Source organism: Sitophilus oryzae, unplaced genomic scaffold, assembly GCF_002938485.1.
Source record: "Sitophilus oryzae breed Bouriz unplaced genomic scaffold, Soryzae_2.0 scaffold_249_pilon_pilon, whole genome shotgun sequence".
Classification (NCBI taxonomy): domain Eukaryota; kingdom Metazoa; phylum Arthropoda; class Insecta; order Coleoptera; family Curculionidae; genus Sitophilus; species Sitophilus oryzae.
This window is the reverse complement of record NW_022146806.1, coordinates 515,992-533,548: the sequence shown is the minus strand read 5'-3', so window position 1 is coordinate 533,548 and position 17,557 is coordinate 515,992. Positions and strand designations below refer to the sequence as shown.

Sequence of the window (17,557 nt, the reverse complement as noted above, 5' to 3'; positions counted from 1 at the left end):
AATTTACGTTGACAGGTTTGTCAGTAGCCTCAATTATAACCATATGTACCTATTTTCTGTAACCATATAATATAACTAAACTTATTTAGAAAATACTCACTTCAAAAAGTCGTAAAAAACATTTTGATTAATTTTTGTTACATGTAAATTGTTAATGTGTTTCTTTAAGTCATGTGTCGCATAAGTTTGAAATAATAAACACTTTTAAATTTTAGAAAGATAATATAGATATATTATGTATTATTATTAGAATTATTACTTAAATAGACCGAATTTGCGAACTCTGAACTGCCCACAGATTATATTAAATTAAAAATTATTGTTATTGCTTTTTCTATTAAATTATATTGCGTTATCCTCCTCCTATCTCAAAAAACTTTTTTTATTATATTTTATTTAACTAAAAATCAGATTATCTTTTGCAGCTTTTTTTTTTAATAGGGGTGAGGAAAATAGAAAACTTTCATAAATATTTGTATAGAAAAAAAACAAAAAGAGTAAGAAAATGTAAATATTTATTAGAATTTTATAAAAAAATAAACCTATTGATTGGGGTGCGGTTGATATATTTAGGTCAAAATAGAAAAAAAATACCCTTGTCCCATTTAAAAAAAAATCTAACCTTTCAGGATCCGCTTCAACAGAAGCTTGTTTCTGAAGAGTATCTCTAACACTATTCCACATACTGTCGCACTATCACAAAGAAGAAATATACACTAAGTAATCTTCTTTTATATCTGGAAATAAGAACACAAACATTGGCGATGCCGGGTCGATGAGATTGTTGGATCAAGACAGAGTACAACCGCGATTCGACTAAAAATAAATACTGTTTGGAGTTTGTGCGAAAAATTACACAAAAGCTTTGGATTTACCCGGTTCTGCAGTCTGGTTACGGTGGCCTGAACATTTTTCTGCTAAATGTTGCTTGTTTACTTTCAAAGTTCATGACCGGAGGAAGAAGAATATGGTTTAGTCTAATTAAATAAAAGAAAAACAGTGGTGGATGGTTCAGGGGGAAATAAGGGTACATGTTTCTATTAGGTTTCATGCTATAGCAGGGGGGCGTCGAAGATCACTAAATATCACGTAGGGGAGAGAGGTTTTTTGGCAAATATCATGTAATTTTTTTCGGGCAAAAATAGTGTGAAAATGTGAGGAAATCAGATTAAAAATAAAAAAAATAAAAACACTAAATCACCACAATACACCAAAACACTTTTACTTTTACACTGGACGCGCGTTTCGCTAACCATGTTAGCATCATCAGCAGATGATTATAAACTATAGTTAGTTACAGTTTATAATCATCTGCTGATGATGCTAACATGGTTAGCGAAACGCGCGTCCAGTGTAAAAGTAAAAGTGTTTTGGTGTATTGTGGTGATTTAGTGTTTTTATTTTGCTGTGTAACACCAAAGGTTCCAACCCTCAACTGTAAATCAGATTAATTTATAGTAAAACATGTTTCTAGCCTAAAACATGTCGAAATATGACACAATTCTTCTGTATATTAAACTCATGAATAGATATAAAGTTATTTAGTACTGATATATCGAAAATGTGGTCCTCGATTCCTTATTGATTGAAAAATTATCGTGCGCAGTTTAAATTTCACGAGACTGAACTTCTATGCGCAGGTAACCGGTTTCTTCTTGCGGTGCCGTGCCTGTCTTCAGGCGCTGGCGATCTTCATGCATGACTATTTCGTGGAAGAGTTCTCTATCTTCTGCTGCATGAAACAGCCTCTCCACCCCCAGAGCGGTCCAGTTCCCTATATTTCTGAGCCATGACAATTTCTTTCGACCTACCCATTTTATACCTTCGACTTTTCCTTGAATAATCAAACGAGGAATATAATATTTGGTGCCACGCATTATGTGTCCGAAGTAGCTAACTTTTCTTGCCTTGATGGTGGTTAACAGTTCCCGATCTTTGTTCAGCTGTCCAAGAACTGCCTCGTTGCTTGTATGTTCGGTCCAAGAAATCTTAAGGATTCTGCGCTAGCACCACATTTCAAAGGCTTCTATTTTATTTATATTCTCGACTTTTAGCGTGTATGTCTTGCATCCGTAAAGAAGAGTGGACCTTATGTAACAACGTAGTGTCCGCAATCGGGTATGCAGTGACAGGTTTCTATTAGTAAGCGTGGTATTCCATTTTTTGAATGTTCTACGTGCCCAATTCTTGCTTTTACTTCTTCGTCACATGTATTTTCACTATTTAGCCAGCTTCCTAAATATCTAAAATGTGGTACTTGTTCAATATTGTGTCCGCTGATTTTTATCGGGATTGGATTAATTTGTATTTTACCCACAAACATCCATTTCGTCTTCTTGATATTTATATTAATACCCCATTTGCAACTAGCTTCATATACCCTATCTAGCAACGTTTGCAAGTCTTCCATGCTTTCTGCGACAATGGTGGTGTCGTCTGCGTACCTTACGTTATATTTATGATCTCGCCTCCAATTTTAACGCCTTCTATTCTGCCGGATAAAGCATCGCTAAAAATTTTCTTCGAATACAAGTTGGATAATAACGGTGACAAAACAAACCCCTGTCTTACTCCTCGTTTTATTGGGATGTCATTTGTAGCAGAGTTTGTAGTTCCTTCATCGACCCTGACAGCAGCAGTTTTATCGTAGTATAAGTTTACTAAAAGGCGCATGTCATAGTTGTCTACGTCATACGATTCCAGATGCCCAAAAAGCTCTGTATATCTGACTCTATCAAATGCTTTTTCGCAAAGTCGATGAAGCACACATAGATGTTCTTTGCGAAATTCGCACCACTTTTTCAACACTACAACTTCACGTGTGTCCAGTCCGCTACGAAATCCAAACTGCTCTTTTCCGATGTTCTGTTCATATTTAGCATATATTCGGTTGAGGATTATTTTTAAAAGTATTTTTAACATGTGGCTCATCAGACTAATAGGCCTGAAGTCATCACATTTATTCGCTTTGGTATTCTTGGTAAAGCAATAAATAAATATCGATCTCTGCCAGTCGCCAGGTAATTTTCCACTTTGGTAAACCTGGTTAAAGAATGCTGTCAAGACAGATATACTGTCGTTGTCGAGAAGATTTATTAGTTCCGCGGGTATTTCGTCTGGTCCGGGAGTCTTGTTTGTTTTTTCCTGTTGTATGGCTTTTTCCACTTCCGATTTGAGTTATACCTGGACTACACTCTGCTTCATAACCTGCCAATAGTATCTCAGGAGCTTCCCGAACAACGCTTTAGAGTGGCTAAATCAGAGGGAAGGTGAAGGAGATGATTTTACTAAAAATAGCGTGGATTTGTTAGTAACAACAGTGACTCTTGAGACCGTGCTCTAGTCTCTATGGACTGAATTAGAATGTTTTTTTCCTGTATTAGCAGTTCCAATTTAAGTTTTATTTAATGTTATCACTGTGTTATTTATACTCAAAATACAAAATTTGAAAAAAATGTAAAAAATTAAATGAGAAATTTCCTCAAAAACGTCTCACGTTATTATTGATGGAATGAAGATATACAATATGATCGAAAAAAACGTCAGCGATGGCTATGAAATGAAGATCCTGTCATGTCATATGTAAAAATATATGGGAAATGTCACTGATGACATGGATCATACGGTACTTTATGTAGATATTAATATAGTAGAAAATAAGAGTTTTTTCTTGTGAAGACTAAGCCTACCCTCCTTCAGAACTCACGAGTCGTTACTGATAAAAAATCACTCATTAATGAAGATTTTTGTTTATCTAAAAGTTGATTCTAATTTATTAAAATCGCGATAAATCTTTATTATCTCTTGAACACGTTTAGGGTTTTCACCACTGAAGCAAAAAACTACAAATTTAAAAAAAAATTGTTTTGTTTTGTAAAGTGTCACCTTCTTTATATTATATACAAAGCGTTTTCAAATAACCGCAAATATTTTAAAGGATTTTAAAGGACAAAAGAAACAATTTCTATTTAACATTTTTAAAATAAATTATAAATATAACTGACTTTTTTTACTTTAATAATATAAAAAATGTATTTTTAGTGCCATCTGATACGCCACTGCTTTTATTATATGGTGCGGTAATTCATCATTTTGCAAACAAAAAAGTCATTGTATCTTTAACGGAATATTTGAACATCTGCAAACGTTCTTGGTAATTTCTTTTGAGTAAATATATGTATCTGTATAAAAACGTTGTAATATCATTTATATGAGCTTTAACCACATTTCGAGGAAAATATACCGCATGAACGAGAAAAAATGCCTCAAAGACGGCTGTGAAACGACAGTCGATGATAATCTCTAGACGTCAGTTGCTAAAAATTGACAAAAAACTTAAAAAAAGGATATAGAACGTTTCCAGACACAAAAATCTATTTCCCAAAAAAACTAGACCATTCAAAAATTAATTTTACTTAATATAAAAATAAATTACAACCTTCTTAAGAGTCTATTACCCTGCACAGAAGTCTGGCTAAGGCTTAGCCCGATCCTGTCGTGTTCAGCTACACCCAAAATTCCAAACACACGTGCTTTGATTAAGGCTTGATTAAGGTTTGCAGAGCTTCAGCATTTTCCATAAAATAGCGAGCAATTTGTTACAAAACGGTATAAATTATATATCACTGTAATCACAAAACTTCAATCTATTTCCGTTTTGTAACGGAATTTTAAATTATGTCTTTATTTTCGAGAAAATTTAGTCCAAACATAAGGAATATTTTGTTGATGTTTGACCATCAAAGTCTAAAAAATAAAGAAGTTGTTTAAAAATGTGCTACAATACGGATATAGTATAATCGTTTATCTTTAATTTCCTTCTTCATTTGTGTAAAAATACCTAGCCAGTTTTACATAAAACGTTAAATGTCGACTGCTTATTTTGCTACTTTTTCGGACTAGTGAAATGGACTCTTAAGGCGAACTGGCAGTAAGCGTCATTAAAAAATAAAGAGTATGGGCTAAACGTCTAGAGTTTGACCTCGCCAAAATTATCGTCGATTATCATTCGCCAGGCATCTTTGACGTCGTTTGTTTTTCGATCGTATGGTAAAAAGCTATAGCCTGTAGTGCTGATAATCTGTTGGTCTGTAGCTATCATTTTAATACAAGCAAGAACTTACTATTATAATATGATTTATTTATACGAAATTTATTCATCAATGACGAATAATAATTTGTTAATTACGTAGCAATGACGTATACAAAATTTTTACTCTAAATTAAAACGGGCTTTCTATTTTTAAATGAGATAATTCTGCAAAATTTACAATTATGCCTTATTTGAAAATCTCGTACTGAAATTATAGGGTTTTACCAATGAGCGATAGTAAAGTTTGGTGTGCCAATACGCCATATATTATTTTTAGCGGTAATTAATGTTAATTACTCTATATTAATTTTTTTTTAATTACCGTACAGTCTGTTTATCCAATTAACATATTCGGATTGTTTAAATGATTTTATAACAACTACACTCATAAAATACTACGGATGAGATAAATATAAAGAGAATAATAAATATAAAAATAAAATATAACTTTAATATTATAAGGATAAGAATCTATACAGGGTGAGTCTTAAATAAGTGCAAACATTTTTAGGGGTAGTATATTTCGACCCCAGAAACACGATTATGAGATTTTTTTCGCGAAAAAGTTTCGAAAATTTGGATATTTTTTCTTAATTTTGGGAATTTTTTTAAATTATAAGTTAAAAAACATAATTTCTTGATAATATGACAACATAGGCAGTAGATTAAATTTACAAGAAAGAAAACCCAGAGAAGATCCAGTGGTTGTCAAAATTTAAACAAAAAATCATTTTTTTTAATTTTCAAAGTTAACTCGGTTATTTTGGGCTTATTTGAAAAAAGGCAAAGAGAAAATATGTTTCTTTTATCGAGATCTTTCGTACGGAAGCGCTGAGGGGCCAGCTGAGTTTTTTTTATATATGACTATAGTCAGATAATAACCGACTATAGTCAGATAACAAATGACTATAGTCAGATCATAAATGACTATAGTCAGATAATAAATGACTATAGTCAGATAATAACTAACTATAGTCAGATAATATTTGTACAGTTTTAAATGCTCCTGGATTTGTTAAGCATGCGCAGTATATTTCGCAACAGGTGGTTTTCACGTGGATTTCATTAGCTGTTCAAAAAGAAGTGAATAAGCTTGCGCTGTTTAGTTTACGATTTCGGACCTACTTTTCGGAGGCCATCCCGTTGATACTAGGGGGGTTTTTGACAAAAAAAATAAAAACCACACAGACACCCTGTATCTTCAAAAATATGCATTTCTGGACACACATGTTTATATGAATTTTTTACCTTAAAATCACTCAAAGAATCATCCCCTGAAGTTTGGCCACATACTTAATTAACACCCTATATATTACAGCGCTGATGATATGTGTCCCGATATTTTGCTGTCTGACATAGTCTTAAATGAATTTTTTTAAGTTTAGACCTCAATTTTTAAGCATAAGTTTATATACAGGGTATATAAAATAGAGACCATCTGAGACTACATAATATTTAATAGCTAAGGGTTCAACTCACCCTGACTATAGCCAGATAATAAATTACTATGTTCTTCATTGAAAATTTAGGCAAAAGTTGGCAAATGCTCTAACTTATTGTTTTTCAGCATTTGGCATTGTAGCATTGGCATTGTAGCTAGTCTCATATAAAGATTTTATGTCATATAAAATATTATACAGAGTTAGTCAAAAGTCCCGAAACGGCAATATATCTCAGAAACCGTTAAAATTAATTTTATGATATTTGGTATACGGGAATATTTGATTAAGCTTGATCCAATGGTGATAGAGGGGATGCTCTCAAATTTATAGTTTTTTCCCTAAGCCACTGAACTTTCTTATTTTAAATAAAAAGGCTATATTTTTATTCTATTTTTGGACCCCCCTTAAAATTAAGTATTTTTCATGTCCTATAGTTTCTGAAAAGTAGGCCCGAAATCGTAAACTAAACAGCGCAAGCTTATTCATTTCTTTTTGAACCGCTAATGAAATCCACGTGAAAAACACCTGTTGCGAAATATACTGCGCATGCTGAACATATCCAGGAGCGTCTAAAAGAGAACAAATATTATCTGACTATAGTCATTTATTATCTGACTATAGTCACTTATTATCTGACTATAGTCATTTATTATCTGGCTATAGTCAGTTATGATCTGACTATAGTCATTTGTTATCTGACTGTAGTCGGTTATTATCTGACTATAGTCATATATATAAAAGAACTCAGCTGGCCCCTCAGCGCTTCCGTACTTTCGAGATCACTTATTTAAGACTCACCCTGTAGATTAAATACATTGAGTCTCTTGTTGTTTAAAGAGTGCGAAATAAATATTATTTGAACTTAGTACAGGGTTGATGTAAAGCATATATTTTGTAGATTAAAGATATTTATTTGTAATAGACAAAGTGACGTGATATAAATTTACAAAACAAAGATATTTATTTGTAATGTAGTCTATTACAATAAGTACAATAATCTATACAAGCAAAGGTAACAATACATTACGAAATTATTATTTGAATGCATATCCTTAAAACAATGCGGGATTCACAAATAAGAAGATTCTTATGCACCAGATATTTTCGAGTGTATCATTAATTTTGAAAGACCATCGTAATCTATGTTTATTGTTCTTATTTAGTTATGTAGGTACATTAAATAAATAAAGGTAACGTAATTTAATTAAATATTATTTAGTTTATTTTTCTGTGAGAAAAAATAAATATTTCGTCACCGAAAGAAGACTAAAATGAAAATATTTATTTTTTATTAAATGCGACTAAATCTATGGACATCAACTTCTCAGTAGCTTTTTACTTATAGACAAATTTATTTAAGCAATTATGAAATGCAGTGTCAAACAGTCAGACAATTTATTTCCATCTGTCAGAAAACGAATTATTTGAATTTCATATATTATAAATATTGCCTGCCTTAAAAGTTTAAAAAGTGCATTTATAAAAATATATCTCGTATTTTCGCTCTTTAGTGATATCTAATAGTTGATACCATATGATCGAATAAAAACGGCGTCAGCGATGGCTATGAAATGAAGATCGCTGTCATTTTATATGTAAAATTATATGGGAAATGTCATCGATCGTCATTTCCAAGCCAACTGGACGCCATTTTTTTTCGATCATAGGGTATTATTAATAATATACCGTATCATCGAAAAAAAACAGAGTTGGCTTGGAAATGATGATCGAAAACATACTGCTTTTTGAACAAAGTGTCACAATATGACATGGCTAGATCTATTATTGTTTTACATCACTTGACGTTTGAAATCATAGGCTACTTAAAAAAACCTACTAAAATCAAGAAAAATATACGCTTTAAAACTAAATCTTAAATAACTTAAAAACAATTTATTTTAGGTATAGGAACATGTATAGTCAAAAAGTAATAAATTGAAAAGCCTTTTCACTAGTGAAATAAAAAAAGTGGGTTTCCATTTGAAAAAAATGATTTATGATAATTTTTTAATCGCTCAATTCCATGACAGCTGTGGTCATTATTATATGACATTCGAACAATTTCATTTTTGAAATAGATAGCCACATGTCTTCTTTTTATGTCACAGTGACTGTGGTAATCACTAAATTTGACGTTTAGGCTATTGGGCTATACACATATTTTTGACAGGAAGTTTTTTTCGTTCAAAAATCTTAACTATTTTTTTTCTCAAAAACGATTAATTTTAGGTATAGAGTGTTTAATATCAAAATTCATAAAATTTTATAGAGAATTTAAATATGTAATAAAAAATGTGGGTACCCATTTAAAATAAGAAAGTTGCTGTCAACTTCCGGTATTTCCGGAAGTGCCGCCATATTGAAAATATTTTTAATCGATAGATCTCGTTGTAAAACAATGATATGCGAAAAATCTCCGATCTAGATATTGTAGTTCTCTAGAAACTTCTAATGCACGCTCAGCCTGGGACACCCTGTATATGTTAGGGGGGGTTTTCCGATGCGTTGGAGCGGGAAATGCGTTATAAAGTACAAATATACTGCAACTTTTTTGTTTATACGCTTCTATAAGAGTTTTATAGATATTACAACGATAAAGAATATCATCTACATAACATGAGTTTAGAAGAGCGTCACTCGCTAGTGGAAATGTATCCTTTGATTGATTGGCATCAATAATTATGATGAATAGGATGAAGCATTTCTGCTAAGTACTTTGGATGTCAAGAAGTAAGGTAAGGTTCTTCGCGTTGCATCGAATTAAACCACATGCTCCACCACTTGTGCGGGCCCCCGTCAATTCATTTGAGTTTTAACCTTGCGGCCATACTCCCCAGGCAGTCGATTTAACACGTTAGCTCCGAAAGCTACAGTTCAAGACTACAACCTTCAAATCGACATCGTTTACAGCATGGACTACCAGGGTATCTAATCCTGTTTGCTCCCCACGCTTTCGTACCTGAGTGTCAGTTTCCGTCCAGGTATTCCTCCAGATCTCTACGCATTTCACCGCTACACCTGGAATTCTACCCCCCTCTACGAAACTCCTCGTTCCAAACCAAACCAAACCAAACTCTGTGAGACATTGGGTGTGTATTTTCTATGAAATTATAGTATTATTTATCATGTGACAAATTTTCAAATCGGGAAAATAACAGCAAATATTTTATAATTTTTTTTTTGAAATACCCATAGGATTTTTTTGGGAGATGAATCCGCCATACGGTATAGACATTTTTTAAACTATTATACAGGGTGTCCCAGGCCGAGCGTGCATTAGAAGTTTCTAGAGAACGACAATATTTAGATCGGAGATTTTTTGCACACCATTGTTTTATAACGAGATCTATCGATTAAAAATATTTTCAATATGGCGGCACTTCCGGAAATACCGGAAGTTGACAGCAAATTTCTTATTTTAAATGGGTGCCCTCATTTTTTATTACATACTTAAATTCTCTGTAAAATTCTATGAATATTGATTTAAACACTCTATACCTAACATTAACCGTTTTTGAGAAAAAAAATATTTAAAATTTTTGGTCGAAAAAAACTATTACAGTTGAGGGTTGGAACCTTTGGTGTTACACAGCAAAATAAAAACACTAAATCACCACAATACACCAAAACACTTTTACTTTTACACTGGATGCGCGTTTCGCTAACAATGTTAGCATCATCATCAGTTTATAATCATCTGCTGATGATGCTAACATGGTTAGCGAAACGCGCGTCCAGTGTAAAAGTAAAAGTGTTTTGGTGTATTGTGGTGATTTAGTGTTTTTATTTTGCTGAAAAAAACTACCTGTCAAAAAAATTTATATAGCCTAAAAGTCAAATTTAATGATTACCACAGCCACTGTGACATAAAGGGTAGACACATGTGGCTATCTATTTCAAAAATTAAATTGTTCAAATGTCATATTATAATGGCGGTTGCTGTCATGGAATGCACGCTCAGCCTGGAACACCCTGTATCACATGTCATCATTGTCAATAACTGATAATAATCAGTGTCCCCCACTGGTACAAAAAAATTTCACTGCCTCCTGGACTAATATCAATAGACTTGAAAAAATATATCTTCACCTTATAAAGATTTGTTAAAAATTTTAAAACGAGCTATAGTACTACGGTACTACAAGCAATTCGAGCTGGAAATTTATTCATCGTGAGTCACCACAGTCGTTCCAGTTGAGTTAGAAAGAGATACGGATGAAAAACAAAAAATAGTACCTCATATAATTACGTTGGATGACCCCACCCGTAATTTTTGCTGATAGCAATCATTGGCGTTTGATGTGTGTTTAAAAAACCAAAATGATTATAGGGATTTTTCGATAAAATACCATATTTATTTATAGAACGCCTTATTAAAATTTACCCATGCAATTATTGCGGGTGTTATTCATTTGAGTAATTGCTTTAATTCCAGGTTTAACCTGCTTGTAAACAAATTACACAGGGGAACTTAGGGTAAAGTAGGGTCATTCAGTAAAAACCTATTTTTTTCTTCATTAATTTTTGACGAAATATATAAGATTCTATATTTATGAATGATTATTTCTTATTGTGTGTGTCCAAACTGTCCAATTCCAATAATATCAAATAATTGTGAACAAAATATACCCAGTGTTTCTCAAAAACCCTTATAACTTTTTTATTTTTTCAGATAATAAAACGAGACTTGGTATGTTACTATATGACATAAATTAGGATTGACTGACGTATTCAATTATTTTCTGTCACTTCCTGTTTCACCGGAAATAACTACAACTTTTGATTTTTAAATGGCACACTCGGTATTTTTATACTTTATTCGATAGAAAATGACACTCTGAATAGAATGACATATCACATGTCAACTATCGACATTTTCGCTTAAAAAGGGTTGTGGTAAAAATACAAATTTTTAATCAAGGAGCCTTGGAAAAATAGATTTGATCGTTTAATGTTCTTTGTGGCTTGTCCTGGTCAGTTAAAATACACACACCGGAAAAATCTAGGGATATCATTTTATTAAAGTTAAAAATAAATGTTTTGAATAAACAACCACATATTTGTAGGCCGATTCTTTCTACTTCGATTAAAACGAAGTAGTCACACTAGTTATTTGTAAATTTGGGATATTTGCAGTGTTTGTGCATTTTTTGTCAAATGTATAAAAAGCACCTAGCATCAATTGTTCGAATTTAACCTGTACTGGCTATGTTTTTATGATAACTGGCCAGAATTCATTCAAATAACTCTGTTTAGTATTAAACGACATTATGGAGCGTAGCCATCTTAACAGAGACGAAATGCTAAGGGTCATGGGTATGTTCGAAGCTGGAATGCGCCAAATCGACGTAGCTAGAGCATTAAATACAACGCAAAGTGTAATATCGCGATTAAGTGCACGCTACCGTGAAAGTGGTGATGTTGCTGAAAGGCACACAGGGCGACATCGCATTACTACCCCTCAGCAAGATCAATTTTTACAATTAATGGCTCGACGCCGACCGACTCTTACAGCACCAGAGCTTAGTTTTATTCTCCAGGAAACACATAATGTAACCGTTAGTCCTGACACTGTTCGCAATAGATTAAAAGAGGTCAACTTAAGAAGCAGGCGCCCCTGGAGAGCTCAACCCTCTCTAACGAGAGGAAATCGAGAGGTACGATATTTGTGGGCTCAAGATCATGTTCAGTGCTCGAATGAACAATGGGCCAATGTTCTCTTCACGGATGAGTGACGCTTTGGAATTCATCCGGATTCGAGAAGGCTTACGGTATGGAGAGAACCGGGAAATCTTATTCGGTTGGATCATGTTCAGGAAGTGCACCCTTGTCAAGGTGGAACAGTTATGGTCTGGGGAGGAGTCCAGTTAGGCCGAAAAACCGATCTCGTTTTTCTTGAAAGGTTTCTAACAGGAATCACATATCGTGATTTAATTCTTGAGCCTGTCATGTTACCATATGCCAATGATTTTAGGAGAAACTTCATTCTCATGCATGACAATGCACGGCCTCATACAGCCAGAGTGGTAAGTGAGTTTATCAATGCTCATCAATTAAACATCTTACCCTGGCCGGCACAATCTTCTGACCTCAACCCCATCGAACACGTATGGGACGCGGTCCAAAGAAGAATTTTGAGAATGGGTATGCCTCGTGGAACTCGTAGGGATTTGGTTCGGGCCGTGAATGCAGCGTGGCAAGCTGTACTTCAAGAAGAGATCGACACCCTGATCAGGAGCATGGAGAGACGATGTAGGGCTGTAATGAACAGTAGAGGAGGCCATACCCGTTATTAAGTAAAAATGGTTTTATCTTTTTTTTTAATTCACAGTTTAGAGTAAAAAAAAATGTGTGTATTTTTTTGAGTTCAATAAAAATCAAGGTAAATTTGAAAAATTCGGTAAATTTCGCATTTTTATTTCCAATACGTCCTGTAAACTATTTGTTTATTTTAAGTTTATTATATCAGAAATGCAAATAATAAAATTACTGACGATGGCTGGATAAAATTGTAATATCCCTAGACTTTTCCGGTGTGTGTATATGCTCATATCGTATTTTTTAAATCATATCTCAATTTTTTCAAATAGAACGAGGGTGGCTCATTGCATATTTGAAAAAAACATTTTTTTACGAATAATTTGGTACCACACACTTGGTATTTCCAGTCAAATTGTCGTTATGAACCGCATGTTACAATTTTAAATAAACCATATACAAAAATGTCAAAAGTTGACATATGATATGTCATTTTATTCAGAGTGTCATTTTCTATCGAATAAAGTAAAAAAATACCGAGGGTGTCATTTATAAATCAAAAGCTGTAGTCATTTCCGGTTAGTGACCGAAAACAATTGAGTACGTCAATCAATCCTAATTTATGTCCAATACTAACATACAAAGTCTCGTTTTTTTATCTGAAAAAATAAAAAAGTACAGGGGTGAGCTACTTTTGAGATACATTCTGTGTATAGAAGTACAGGGTGTCAAAATAATTCGAGAGTGACCATTAGGATTTCGAAAGTTATTATTATAAGAGATATGAACAGTTTTTCGCAATTTTATGTTCAATGAAATGACGTTTTAAAAAAGGATATGCGAAAAAAAATATTGTAGACATTGCGATTAACTAGAAAAAACAATAATGTGTTGTGTAGATAATTTTGATGTGGAAATTTTCAAAATATGGTCCTTTATTTTTCAAAAGACCATGACTTGGAGACATTTAAAACAAATTCTGTTTACATCGTTAATCATTATATTAACGATGTAAATTAAAATATAAAAATAATAAACAAAAATTAATAAATTGTTTTAAACCATTTAGCCTTTAAATACCAATTTCTGTTTTTATTTTTGTTATTATTAGAGAATGTCAAAATTGTGTGTGTTGTTAAACAAATATTTCGTCAAATTATTGTTTTTTATAAACAAACACTGAAAACAAATTATGCAAATTCCAAACTAAATAATTTTGTGGAAATTGTCCTTTTATACTTCATTATGATTTAAATAGTCAGATATAATGCGTATTTTAAATAATAATATATTTTTAATATTAATAAAACATTTTTTGGAAATTTTTATTTTTTCATATATCTAAATATGTAAATATCGAACACCGGGTGCGTCTCGAAAGTGGTCCACCCCTATAACTTTTTTAATTTTTTAGATGAAAAAACGACATTTGGTGTATTAGTGTATAACATAAATAATAATTGATTAACTTATTCAATTGTTTTTGGTACCTTCCTGTTTCACCGAAATGACCACAATTTTTGATATTTAAATGGCACCCTCGGTATATTATATATATCGCACACTCGGTATCATTGGTAAATCAAAGGTTGTAGTAATTTCCGGTAAAACAGGAAGTGACCAAAAACAATTATTGAATACGTCAATTATTAATCCTAATTTATGTTATATACTATTTCATACCAAATCTAGTTTTTTTTATCTAATAAAATAAAAAAGTTATAGGGGTGAGTCACTTTAAAGACGCATTGGTATATAAAAAATTATAAATTGAAAAAACATATAAATACTCATTTCACAAGAAATAAAACACGCCATTCAATAATTCAATTCATTCAAAAATACAAAAAGTGACAATAATTATTCTATTTAAAAAATAAACAACAGTTAATTTGGTCACTTTTGATTGCATAGTGCAATTCGGTCACGAAAACACATGCAGTAGCATTCATTTATTTGAACAAAAGAACATTTTCAAAACAATAGAATCAGGAGCACGTAAGTGATTTCGATTCGCATTTGTTTTGGTACCGTTTTTCTAACAACAAAAGAAACAGATATCAGAATATTGTATAATATGTTTTTTAACTGTAAAATTTGTAAGTACTTGTACATTTAACTAAATAAGAAAGTAGGTTCAAGAAAATTAAAGAAAATAAATATGTATGTACCTTTCGTCAGATCTGCTGTAAATGTCCTTCACCTTCAAGAACCACGAAGTCCTTTTTTTCTTTTTCAAAAGTTTCACTCCCACACTGTCCTTGATTTTCTTTTGTTGCTCTTTCATCTGTAGGCGTCTCAGATTTTTCAAAATGCGTCTGAAATAAACGGATTTTGTTTTCACACTGAGACCATCTCCAGATTTTTTTTCTAAAGTTTTATTTTTAAATCGTCGATATCAAAACACACTCTTGGACACTATACGAGATCAAGGTTTATAAATGTTTTACTAGCTTGATAATATTTTATTTCTATTTTTACGAAAATAGTTCTATATGGAGAGAGGATTCACAGTTTGATGATTCTTGAGAAATACCGACGCGTGTTCGATGGAAGTTTTCTTTAATTATAGGTAAGGTTGGGGCTTGGATTTCAAAAAAGATATTTAAATTTACTGTGATATATGATTGTTAGATTAGGTATTACACGCTGTTAATTTTCTGATAAGATAAAATAAGAATTAAAGTCGTAAGTACCACAAATATTGTATGATTCAGGATCATATGAATATACGGCTGAAAATACATACAAAAATTGTAGTAAATTTATACAGGGTGGCGCAGTGTACCGAAAAAGATCGATATTAGGCTTCCTATCTGTGATTTTCACTAAAACATATTCAGAGTGATTTAAACAAAATATATACAGGGTGTCCCAGAAATAAGTGCAAGTATTTTAACTGGTAGTATAGTTCAACCCCAGAAACACGCCTATGAGTTTTTTTCGCGAAAAATCGTTTTTTTTGGAAATTTTCAAAGTAAAACAACTCCGTTATTTTGGACTTATTTGGAAAACGATAAAGAGAAAATATGTTTTTTTTATCGAGATCTACCACCCCTTAAAATACTTGCACTTATTTCTGGGACACCCTGTATAATAATATAAAATAAAATAATTCCAGTTAAAAAAGATGATAATAATTCATTATTTTGTAATTTTAAAAGAGTTTTAATTGTGTGGAAAATTTAGACAATTGTTATTTAAAAAAACACTAGGTGTAGACTATATAACATCATTATTGTATTTTTGAAATAAGAATTTCCTGGTAAATCAACTAGGCATGCGAAAAAATACAGCATTCCGTTTGAATAACTACAATCAATTTTACTGTAAAAGTATATTTGAACCACCCTGTGTATTTATGAAAATATTGTTAAAATGTGAGCTACCTTGTGACCATGTATGTATAAAAAATATTTAAGTTAATATATTTTCATTAATAAACTTTAATTGCAAAGTTTGTTCGGAACACTGGGCCACCGTGTAGACAGGACTTAAATAAAAATGCGCGAAAAAATCGGGAAAAGATAAAAAATGAAGTTATTTTGTTATCTTGATCACTCTACCTGTATTTTTTAGTTCACACTTTTTCAATTCCCAGCCTCTTCACAAAATTATTATTCACTCTTAATTTCATCTATCAAATTAACTTTATTTATAGGTATTTATGGCAAACATAACAATAAAAATGTAATAAAAACATTTAAAATATCTTAAAATTGCCCACCACTATATTCGTTATTTTATATAGGTTTTATGAAAGTGAACTATTTTCTAATTTTTTTATAGTTCATCAAACTAGTTATTAGAAGCCACAAAAAAATAAATTTATTAAATATAAGAACGTAATTTCTAACCTGTAAGGTATTAAACTCGTATTTCCATTCTTGCCCTTCAGAGGGGCGGATAGTCTGTCTTTTTCATCCCTTAGCAACACCCTTTGTCCTGCCACTACTCTCCGACCCTTCCTGCGCATAGCGTTGGACCTTTTCAACAAACAAGCAGCGCAAGAATCAAAATCATCCACTGAAACACTACGAAACAACTCTATACTCCTCATTGACGGATACATTTTTATTTTTATTTTATGAAAAAAAAAAGAAAGTTTATCGTTTTTACTGTTTTTTTCCGTGCAAACTAGATAAAATAAATCACGTAACTGTGAACCTGTTGTACTAAAAGGCCTAAAAGAATAGGTGTAGAGGCGGGGAGTGTCCATTGCTTCCGTTGTAGATTGCTTTTTACATTATTCTGTACACAATTGGGTCACGCTTGGGTGAAAAAACAGCTTTGGCAGGTTTGAAGTTAAAAATAGTTTGAACAAGAAAAAGCTATTTAAAAGGGTTATTCGACACCTTAAAATGTTTTTTATGTAAACTGATTTTTTTAGCTAAAAAATTAATCTATATTATATAAATCTCTAACTCCTGACTGATCACTGACTCATCAACGCCCAGACCAAAAACCCCAGAAAGCTGAAATTTTGCACAGAGGTCACAGATGTTCTTTTTATGATGTTTACGTGAGATAAGAAAGGATTTTTTAAAATTCATCCCCTAAGGGGGTAAAAAGGGGGGTGGAATATTACAATATTTTTTATTTAAAAAACGGTCAAGTTTTCGAAAAAACGCTTAAACACGTATATTTTATTTTCTTTTTTTACATATTTTGAGATTTTTTAAAAATGTATACAGGGTGTATCGAAAAATCTGATCATTGATTAATCACGATCCTGCTTAAAGCGCTTGACGTAAAAAGCTGATTT

General features: G+C 32.1%; 1 protein-coding gene across 3 annotated transcripts in view; it reads right to left on the bottom strand.

Annotated features, from left to right (window-relative positions):
• LOC115884466 (protein unc-13 homolog 4B) overlaps positions 1–16,879 on the bottom strand; it is a 45,019-nt gene extending 28,140 nt beyond the window's left edge. Inside the window, exons 1-2 of one of the 3 annotated variants that reach the window (XM_030903058.1) lie at positions 16,650–16,879; positions 14,964–15,110 (exon numbers count right to left, since the gene is read on the bottom strand). In XM_030903058.1, coding sequence (XP_030758918.1) covers positions 14,964–15,110; positions 16,650–16,864 — 362 coding nt within the window. In that variant the 5' untranslated portion in view covers positions 16,865–16,879. Of the gene's footprint in view, positions 1–622; positions 837–14,963; positions 15,111–16,358; positions 16,374–16,649 lie in introns of those variants that run through there. The other 2 variants (XM_030903059.1, XM_030903061.1) reach the window with 2 other exon arrangements.
• Between the last annotated feature and the right edge of the window lie 678 nt (positions 16,880–17,557).